The sequence below is a fragment of the Callorhinchus milii genome, unplaced genomic scaffold (genome assembly GCF_018977255.1).
Source record: "Callorhinchus milii isolate IMCB2004 unplaced genomic scaffold, IMCB_Cmil_1.0 Scaffold14, whole genome shotgun sequence".
Lineage (NCBI taxonomy): Eukaryota > Metazoa > Chordata > Chondrichthyes > Chimaeriformes > Callorhinchidae > Callorhinchus > Callorhinchus milii.
In genome coordinates, this window is record NW_024704755.1 from 708,479 (window position 1) to 719,597 (window position 11,119).

An 11,119-nucleotide genomic window follows, 5' to 3' on the forward strand; every position below is an offset into this window, starting at 1 on the left:
TATCACCAAGAAGGTAAGCGTTTCAATAATACAAGCATCCTACACACACGATCATAATTTCATGGATTGAAAATCACTTGTGCTTTGTGGCCAGCAATGTTCTTGTAAGGAATGAACCACTACATAATCACACTTTTGCCTCTAAGAATGTTATAGGTTCAAGCCCCATATTAGGAAATGGGGCGGGGGGGGCACATTCACCTACAAATACACTCACTTCACTTAAACACCTGTGAAGCACTGAGATGTCCTTCAGGTGTGAAAGTTGCTGTATCAAAGTCAAGCATTTATTAGCATCTCCTCCCAGTTTTACACTTTTCTCTATTTTAATGCAAAAAAACAAAATTGTTCCTCAGCTATGCCAGAGCTGAACAGGCTGTAGAAGCCGCACTAATGTTAAAGCGTTGTCTACACTAGTCATGTCATATACAAGGCCTCTCCTTCCCAACATGCCCCAGTTCTGACGAAGGATCGTGGATCTGAAACGTTGACTCCCTTTCCTTTCTCCATAGATGCTGCCTGACCTGCTGAGTGTTCCCAGGGACTTCTGTTTTGGTTTTCACATACACGGCCACTTGGGTGAGGTACTAGAGTACCTACTACCTTCAAAATCAATTAAGGGTGTAATTTTGATATAACTGTTAAAGAATCCAGTTGGGGGACATTGAAGATTTATGATCACAGTTTGATACTCTAGTGCCTCATGATATCAATGTTATCACAGTTCGTTCAACCTCAGAATTCATTCTATACATTTAAAACATGAAAGTGTTTTATAGTTTGCCGCTGGATATATGCCAGTCAGCTGCTTGTAATACATCAATAGGAATGGTGAAATACTATATTACTGGCCACCAAGTATCCCAGCAATTACAATACTGTAATGGAGAGAGACGTTAATTGATGCTTGTATTCTCATGATATTTGTCCTTTCACCAGCCTTTCTTGTGCTAAGTAATGGCAAGATAATTGCTTAAGAGTAGAAAGTTCTAGGATTTTTCCTGCAGTGCTGGAGGAAAAATGAACCCAAGGCTGCTGTAGTCATTTTACGGTCAGGGCCAACCAGTTGATTTACTCAAATCCAATGTAAATAGAAACACGACTTAACAGCACTCTAAACAAAACTCGAAACAAATTGAGATCAAGTACAATAATCTTTATTTCGTTGTCAAAAGCGTTCAAAGTGGTTTAAAATCTTACATTCCCTCCCCCGTCAATTAAGCTACAGATGCTGACAGTATATAAACTCTAGACCAGGTAACTGTGAATTGGATAAATCACTAAATGTTGCTACTTCAATTTGCAATTTAAGCTTGTGTTCAGTGTACAGTTTAAAGCTTCCCTCAATGGAATCTTGTAGTTTTGTGAGTTTGCGTGCTTTTAAAAAATACCAGACATTTAGGACAGTGTTGTGCAACTAAAAAGTCTTTCAAGTTTATCCACACCCATTGAAATCATATGGGCCGAGTCTTGATTTTGCAAGTGATTTTTTTTGGTATCTGATGGAAGAGTGTTGGGTCAGTGAAGTCAATGTGTGCTGGAAAAAAATTAGTCATTGCCCTGTTTGCAGCACGAATAGTTTTCCCCTTTGAGAGAAACATGCTTGATCCTAGTCAGTCTGGGAGAAATCCAAATCCCACCTATTAAATCTTGTATTTTGTCACATAATTTTGGTTAATTCATCAACTTGCAGTTCAGCACCTCTCAACTCACTCAACAGCCACATCTACCAGTTAGGTTCTGCATTTGTCACCTAATTATCCAGTTTCACTAGCCCACATTCTTGCTCTCCCACAACTTTGTCTAATTCCTCTGTGATCTCACATTCCACCATTGGCTTCATTCCCAGTTTATCAGAACTAATTTCTTGACGATTCTCTTCAGCTTTACCGGCATCATTCTTGCCACTATCTGCAGAGGTTCCATTTACAATGGAGGTCTCTTGAACATTCACCGTTTCACTAGTGGATTCCTTTTCGCCCTTTTCTTCACTATCTAGAGTGACGCCATTGTCAGTTGTAGCAGAATTAGTTTCTTTATGTTCCTCAGTTGAATTTACCAATTGACGAGGACTGGATGGTTCAGGGCCAGCACAGCTCGGATCTGTCAGTTCAGATTTTGTTGCCAGTTGATCGAAAGACTCCTTGGTTTCTTGAGCATCGGTTTTACCTTCTTGAACAATGGCCTCAGATCCCACCGATTCTGGTTCAACAATTGCTTCGTTGAGTGGATTTGAATCAGTTTTCATGTCAGAACCAGCATTTACTGCCTTAGGAGGAATTTCCTCAGGAGTGGGCACTTTGTGAGATGGTTCCTCATAATGGCTCTCCACTTTCTCCTCCTCAAAAACTTCAGTATAGACAGTTAGCTTGATATCTGGTATTAGTTCAGAACTGGTCTTCAGCAAGGATATTTCTGCTGTACTGTCAGGGAGGACAGTTTTTGTCACAGTATGGTCGTGCGTGGGTATACTTATTAGCTCTTCTGCCTTTGGAGAAGAAACGGTCTGAGTGGGTTCTGCCATCACAGGATCACTTGATAGTTTATCTTCTTGGATTGGTTCAGCCACATCTTTGCGAGTTTGGCCACAATCTTCCTTTGATTCAACAGACCCTTCAGGTAGTTGGTCTTCAGGTATTGTAACATTGCCCGTGCTACCTTGCACATCAGCTAGCTCTTTCGGGTGCTCTGGAGACTGTTGAGTTTTCACATCTGGTGCTACTACCTGGACAGAATGAGCTGGTTCACTCTCCACCTTCTCTGGGGCTTCAGCAGGAGTCTGTGGTGTTTCAATGACATTTTTCTCCAGTAGATCTGGGCACTTGGCCATTTCATTCTTTAACACAAGATCAATGGGTGTCTCTTCAGCCATATCCAGTGTTGGTATCTCTGCACCTTTATCAGTGATGACACATTGCACTTCAGGCTCCAATCCTTGGGTAAAACTCGATCCGGTTTCTTTGTCAGTGGTCTCCAGAGACATATTTTCCTGCTCTCCAAATAGTTTGCTCTCAGAAATCACGTCACGTTGTCCTGAATTAGGAGTTTCCTCACAGTCTTTTACTTTAGTTTCCAGGTTCGCAAAAGAATCTTTTTCTGGGTGTACATTTTCCATGTTATTGGCATCTTCTATGGGATGTGTTGCGGTGGGGCTGCTTAGACTGGGTTTCTGGTCTGCAGAGATTTCAGCCACAGTCGTCTCTTTAACTGGCGTAGCTGGGATCACACTAGCAGCGCTACTGGTCTGCACGGCCTCTTTTGTTACTGATGCAACTTGAATCTCAATACTCGTCTCTTGAACCTCAGCTCTGAGTGCAGGAGCAGTGCTAGATTCTGGTTCCTCTGTCGATGCATCTGAATTCTTCTCCTCGGGCACAACCACATTTGCTGAGTTGCTCTTCTCTTGTACATCAGAACCGCTGGCGAGATCCTGCACATCTCTGGGTTGTGATGCAGTGACATCTGCAATTGGCTTTTCGGTTTTCGAATCCAAGACGACCAAATCAGCACTTTTTTCTCCTGCAGCACTTTTTTCATTCTCTGATGCGTTTTCAGCAGGACTATCTGCGGCTTTAGGTTGTGTCTGTGGGGAGTCTTCTTTGGGTTGGTCACTTTGTTTCACGTCAGGATTGTCAGCAGCTTCAGCTGTAGCTTTGTTCTTCTTCGAATCTCCTGCTCCGCAGCCCTTCTTTATACTCAGCTTACCTCCCATCTCGTTAGCTGCAAACGTGTAACATTTCAGATTAAAAACCAGGAGAACATTGGTTACTCAGCACCATGGAGCACTTCACACAAGCACGAACAAATAATAATCCTTGAATTTAATATGGAGTCTTACCACTTCGTTGAGATGTCTCAATGACCAAAAAGCAAATTAGTCAGACTCTAATCTATGGCAAGACTTATCCAGTCCTATATCCTTTAATAAGGCTTATTCAAGTATCTAAACACCCAGCTCCCAAACCTCAAATGATGCTCCATAGCTCTGTATTGGCCAAACTTAACCATTCAATAGCCTCCAATATTGCAACTAACAATGGGTTTGCACCAACTGTCTGTCCTGTGTCTCTCGCCTTCTCCCCCTCCCACCAATGACAAAATATTTATCGGGAAGTGGCTGTTGTGTGGCACACTATCATTGACAGATATTGCCACAGGTCCTCACACCAGGAGCAGGCTCAGTCTGGTTCTTTGTGGGCTCTAGGGCATCCATCGCCTTGTCCAAAGTTTATACATGATGAAGGACAAGTCACCCCATCCCAATTCTCCACAAGAAAGCAATTCCCCTCCTCCAAGTTGGCTGGTCAGAAAAATAAACATTAAAAAAAAGTATTCAGGACCAGGTATGAAGCGAGGCTACAAGACTGGGGACTGACTGAGCATCAGGCACTGAGAGCACATGGCAAGAACTGTACATCAGCGTGAAATGCAATCACTTCGAAGACAAGGAAAGCTAGACTGAATCCTTCCTCATTATAGCATATGCTCTGGGAAGGGAGAAAACCCCATCCCAACCCCTCTTCCCCCACCCCTGACCCCTCTCCCACCTCCCCTTCCACATATCTGCACTGCTCTGACTGATTCAAACCCAAATAGGTAAATGAATCGGTGTAAATGGGGGAACTGAATGTTGGTAATTTACACCCTGTATAAAATGGTGGGGGGGGTTGGGGGGAGACAGAGGCAGCACTTGGCAGTCAATAGCAGCAATGCCAAGGGAGGGCTTCCTGGGAAAATCCTCGATTAATGCAATTGATTAAGGAATCCAGTTGAGATAAAGAAGGAACCATGGCAGTCAGAAAGAAGGGCTGCACTAATAGCAGCTGTCCTGCTCAGAGCCAGGACCGACTAAACCGCACACATTTAATTCACATCAATTCTGTAGCACATCGATTGCGAAAGTCACCGTGGAACTGCGCACATTTGGGTAAAGGTTCCAGAGCCGGGAGAGGCGAGGATGGAGATAAGGAGCCACGCCCTGGGCTCAACACAAGGCGCCTCTTCAGTCTGAACTCACATTTTCCACCCTGTCCTCTCCCCCCCAAAAAAACCTAGGTCAAGGTTCCCACCCCAACCAACCAGAGATCTCAAATAGAACAATTCACACAGACTGAATCCTTTAGAAATTGGGATGGGGTTCGCTATTGAGGTGGGGGGAGAGGGAGGGTATTTAGTGTGTGGGAATGGGTGCTATGCAGCTCCGTCTATTTTCAGACCGATCAGTGCCGCCGGTCCCCCCCGTACCCTCTCCCTGTACCGTGGCCGCAGACAGTCTGTTTAAGGCGAGGTCTCGTTATAGAGCAAAAAAACCCGCAGACTCAGCGGCAGCAGCAGAGAGGGTTTATTGTGGGGATAGTCAATCATTGCCCATTGCAAACGACCACCCAACCTATGCCGGTTCTCCCTCCGCCTGTAACCCCCCCCCCCCCCCAGTGCACAAAATGTTAAGAGGCGCTAATCAACAGAGAGAGATGGATTGTAATAATCCACTCCAATAGGAATTGCTACCGTTTCCATTCAATGCTGATGGAGGAGTATTTGGGGAGTCCTTCGGCTGCGGAGGGCGAGAGAAGCTCTCTCCTTCACCCTCTCTCTCTGCAGTGACTTGTGGACAGAGGGAGGGAGGCAGGGAATGGGAGGGAGGGAGGGAGGGAATGGGGGGAGGCAGGGAATGGGGGGGGGGGGTGAAGCTGGTAACACTGGTGGTTTTAAGTCTACATTCACAGTTTTGTAGAAGGAAAAAGAAGTGAGATATCCCACACCAAGTATTTACATTTTTATTTCCCAGATTTCAGATACTAAGTTTTTTTTAGAAAAAAAGAAGCAAAACGATTATTTATTGATGGCGAATGTTTTTTTTAAAAAAAAATCAGGCAGTCATTAACACAGTCCTTAAACCATCCTTAGTCAGAGACCCGTTTCTTAAACCATTCACCTCGCTTTGTGGAAGGGAGTGCGAGAGATTTACTGCAGCACTTACTGTTAACTCAGCTTGTTAGAGCCCTTCTCTCTCCCCCTCCCCCCTCTCCCTCGTCCCCTGTCTCTTTGCCCCCTCCCCCAGCTTCTGTATTGGAGTGCAGACCAGCTCCCTGTCCCCCCCCCCCCCCGTTATACAATCATTCTCTTCCTTTAATAATGCACCCACGCTCTAACCTTGGCTGTTCTGAACCACTACAATAGCTCTCCGCGTTAACCAGAGAGGGGGGCGGGGGTCTCTGGTTAGATTACTTAACCACACCGATTTGTTTTGTGTGGGGGTTAAAACATTCATTCTCACTAAATATAATACATTAAAGTTACCGCTACATTGAGGTGGCGTTGCTCTGTCTCTAATTTGAAGCGGTTGTGACCTGATTAGAGGGTGATTTTTGGAGCTCTCTAATGGGGGTGTATGTAGTATTGGGTCTAACACACACAATGCGTCTTTAACAGATTTACAGCCTCCTCCGCCCCTCCTAATCGTCCAGCGACCAAACCCGGGCTCTGAACATTCAAAAGGCAAACATATATAAAATTAACTCAGCAATTCAGGATTTAAAAGACTGATTAAACAACACGATTTGTGGGTTCGTGAATGAAATGAATGAATGAATGAATGAAGTTACTTGAACCTTCCAATAAGATAGCTTCCACATCGGTCTCTCCTCCCCCCACCACCCCCTCAAAAACAAAGAAAAATCAAAGCCCAGATGAGAGAATTAAACAGCGACTCTCCTCAACACCAGAAGAACAAAGCGGTGAGGGGTGTGGGGTGGGGGTGAGGGGTGTGTGTGTGTGGGGGGGGGGGGGGGGGGGGTGAGGGGTGTGGGGTGGTGGTGAGGGGTGTGGGGTGCGGGGGGGGGAGGAAGAACCCTATCAGCGCATTAGCCGAGAGAATGAGGTCGAAAAACGAGAGATACAGAAAATGTACACAAGAAAAAAAAATCCACAAATCATTAAGATGCAGAGAATTAAATCGAGAGAGAGAAAGAAATTGTAAAGTTTTGATCTTGAGCCACATAAGGAGGTAACAGTTAGTGTAAAGCTGGTCATTAAACACTAGTTTCTCAGTTGCATTGAAACCCACAAGCAGCGACCTACCGTCTGGCTCAGCCTCGGCTCGGCAACAGCAGAGAGAACTGGTCCACTTACACACCCCACCTCTGAGAGAGTGAGCAATGGGAAAGGACATCTGGGCTTTCTGTCTGTCTCTGCTGGGGGGAGGGGGGGGCTGTGCCTTGTCTGGCAGGCAAGCGATCACATTCGTCAGTTCCACACTCCCCCCCCCCCCCCCTTATCCTCGCTTCATTAATTAATTTCTCTATTGCTAATTTTTTTAAAAATCCAGTTTGCAACCCACTGAAGGCAGACAGACGCACAGCCTCTCACATTTGTCTCCTGTCTCGAGCTGCACGTTTTTTTAGATATATCTAAAAAAAGTGAATAAATAAATTAATTTGCACAGCAGTTCTCCCCTCCCCCCATGTTTCTCCCATTCCCCTATGGCAAACTGCACTTTTATTTAATTCAAAGCGATGCATAGCATTTAGTAAATGCCTCTGTTTACCGAGCAGTGAGTAGGAACCTGGTTGTTAGTCGATTGGCGGATTGCTTTTCGGGGTTAATAATCCCCCCACACAAAAAAAATTGGTCACTCAATTCATCACTGTTTGTGGGACACTGTTGTGCACAATTGACTGCCGCGTTTTGTTCACAAAAATACTTAGTCATTACAATTTACAGTATATCCAGTGAAGCGCTTTGAGGCATCTCAACAATGTGATAAGGCGCTATATCAAATGCAAGGATTATTATTATTAAAATGGCTTGAATCCTTGGACTCGGTGAGGCATGTGGTGCTCTCATCTTAATGTACCTACTGCAGTGACAGCCCAGCCCCTGAAATATTTAGTGTGCGTTAAGTCTTAGCCCTTCAAGATGCCTTTCTCCGGACTCAGCTCATCCACTGAATAATGGATCAGTAAATTACATTTACCCTCCTCCACTGGAGGGGCTGACTGGCCTGTGGGGGCAAGTCTTGGAGACCCCAGACTGTCCCAGTCAAAACCTCTGTTTTAGTGCTCTCAATGGCAAGCTATGCAGTTTTAGCTGGTTAGACTCCAGCAGGTATCCCTATGCACACACTGGGCTCTCCAAGCCTTGGCTCTTGCCATCCTGCACCCAATACGTTACAGAATTAAACAGGATGTGTCCCTCCAGAGAGAGAGTTCCCATTCCATTCCAACAATCTATCTCTGGGATTTCCAATGTCCAGGTGGGATGCAAGGAATTCTTAGCTTGGTTTGGATACTGTTAAGCATTGTGATGGGTTTCTGCACCTGACTGACCAAAATATAGTGGAGCATTTTTTGGCTTGAAATGTAAAATTATGTGGAATTATGGAATGTTCTCAAACCAAGATTTGATCTGGAAGTGGGTTTTCCCTCAGTTCCTAAAGAGAACAGCTTCCAAATTAAGGCTGAATTTAAGCATTTTCCACAATTCTGCACCATCTTAAAGTTAGAAGCAAAGTGATCTCAATGACAAGCCGACACTATCCAATTTCTTCAGATGTACTCCCACATGCTGTGACCTTAAACTGAGGTCCCATCTGTGCCTGTTCAAATGGATGTTAAAAACCCCATGGTACTAAGAGAAAAGAGAAGGCAGTTTCTCTCCCAGTGTCCTGGCCAACAATCCTCTAGAAAAAATTGGTCATTCATTTCATGGCTGTTTGTGGAAGATCGCTGTGTGCAAATTGGCTACCACTGTTCACCTATAAATGCACAAATCACTTCACAGAAGTACCTTGTTAAGTGCATTGAGATATTTCACATCGAATGCAAGGATTATTATTACTGTAGAATCATCATTGAATGCAGCAGATTGGCATGGAATTGGGAACATCTTGTGTGGCTCAATATACTACCAGCTGATGCTTTTAACAAGCGTCTTTAGGGGAGCTAATATTTGGCTGGTAATTGGTCTAATCATTCACTGAGTACCTTGAGACATCCTTTACTCTGGAAGGTGCTCTATTTCCTTCAGTGAAATGGAAACGAGGCAAATGCAAAATGCTTTGCTGCATCCAGTTATTTTAAACCCACAATTTGTAGAATAATAGAGTTTACAATAGAGAGGCTGGCCATTCATCCCACCATATATGTGTGTTGGTGCTCGCTCCCCCTCTGGAGCTCTCTCATTCTAAGAGACCTTGCTCTTCGATTGTGCTTTGGGTCACCTCCTCCCTCTCCCCCGACTCGACGTCAGGTGCTGCCACTGTTATGCCTCGAGACTATGCCCTGAATGAAGGCACTATATAAATACAAGTTGTTGTTCCGTTGGCTGCCTGGCTGGAGATTAATTGGCTGGAGGTTTCCACACACAAACATGTACACTTACAGCCTGACACACACTCACACATACAAATAAACAGGTGAACTCGCACATCGGCTCCAATGCTAATAGAGACTCAGTGTAAGATGTTAATTAGTGAGCCTGGAAGCAAAGAGACATGAAGAAGAGTGTTGGCACAGAGCCTGGGCTGCCACAGACAGCTCAGGGGGTTACAGGAGACAGACATATGGCTCTTACGTTTGTCTTTCTCAGGATGTGGGGGGGGAGAGGACTGATGGCACAAAGGGCACAGATGGCACAAACTGGCAATGCCTGTGTGAGACTGTCACCCTCCTGTAGCCAAGCCTGTTAGTGTGGTAATGGTAGATTCGGCAATAGGGAGGTTCATTGGCAGGTCAGCCGCAACATTGGTTCTGTGGTGGCTGCAGGTCTCTGGAAGCTGATAGACTGAGCAGTGGCCGCAGGCAAAATGATTTCAACAGTCCTCAGTGTAAGTCCTAATCTCCAGAGTTAAAAGGTTGTGGGTTCGAGTTCCACACCAGTGCTGCAAACCCCCAATCCTGACTGCTGCTCCAGCGCAATGCTGGGGAGACGCTGCTTTGTTGAGGTGTCAGTTTACAGATGAGACATTCAAGCCAGGTCCCATCTGCCTGTTATTCCGATGTTAATGATTTTAATAAGCAGGTCTGCGGTCCTCCAGGGCACAACTGATGACAACCCAGCTTGTAGGAGTTGGAGGGACAACAGAGTACCTGGGAGCAAGGATTTGTCCCACTCACCTCCTGTTAGCCTTGCAAGCTAAAGCCCTAGAAGGCAATAATAATAATCCTTGCATTTGATATAGCGCCTTATCATGTCATTGAGACATCTCCAAACGCTTCAGAGACATATTGTAAAGAGGTTTGATTGTGTATTTTGTGAGTGAAATGCAGCAGCCAATTGCTCACAGCAGTTTCACAGTAACAGCCATGGAGCAAGTGACCAATTTTATTTGGGTGATTGTTGGCCAGGACATTGGGAGAGAGAGAAATTACCTTCTCTTTTTGAATAACACCATTGTATCTTTAACATCTACCTGAACAAGTAGGCGGGACCTTGGCTTTGTGTCTCATCTGAAGGATGGCACCTCTGACAATGCATCACATCCTCAGCAATGCATTAGACTGTCAGCTTAGACTATGTGATTTCAAGTCCCAACATAGGGCTTGAACCCACAACCTTGTGCCTTGGAGGTGAGAGTGCTACCATTGAGATGATATGTAGGGCGGTCCGAGCTGGAGAAGCAGCAGAAATCTTGCTTGACAGTACTCTCAATGGTCCAAGTTATGTGGTTTTAGCTGGTTGGACTCCAGCAGTTAGTCCAAAGTCTATGCCTAACACTCTTCAGAATTAGGTAAACACGAGATATTCCTCCTGGACGTATTCCATTCCAAACATGTGTAGGTGGGATGCATGGAATTCTCAGTTGGTTTGGATACTCTTAAGCGCGGTGATGGGTTTCTGCACCGGCGGACCACAATAAACTGCAGTTTAAAATGTAAAATTATGTGGAATTATGGAATGTTCTCAAACCCAGACTTGATCGGCTCTTCACATGGTGATGAGTTAAGACACCCAACTGACCAACAAAACAAATTAGTGTAACCAACGCATAATGTGGTTATCGGGCAACTGGTAAAGCATCTCTGTGGATAAACTCTTAACAGCACAAAAGGTTTTTTAAATGTCCTGATGAGCCCATTCTCTAAAACTCCTCCCAGGCCCGAAGGGAGTCACAGTCAAC

The 11,119-nt window shown here is 45.0% G+C and overlaps 1 protein-coding gene across 1 annotated transcript; it reads right to left on the reverse strand.

The window, feature by feature from the left end:
- Positions 1–1,141: 1,141 nt before the first annotated feature.
- LOC103188047 (titin-like) lies at positions 1,142–7,146 on the reverse strand. Its single transcript, XM_042340314.1, has 2 exons — positions 7,081–7,146; positions 1,142–3,720 (listed from the first exon to the last, which is right to left on the reverse strand). The coding sequence occupies exon 2, from the start codon at positions 3,710–3,712 to the stop codon at positions 1,754–1,756; it is 1,959 nt and encodes a 652-aa protein (XP_042196248.1). The 5' UTR covers positions 3,713–3,720; positions 7,081–7,146; the 3' UTR covers positions 1,142–1,753.
- Between the last annotated feature and the right edge of the window lie 3,973 nt (positions 7,147–11,119).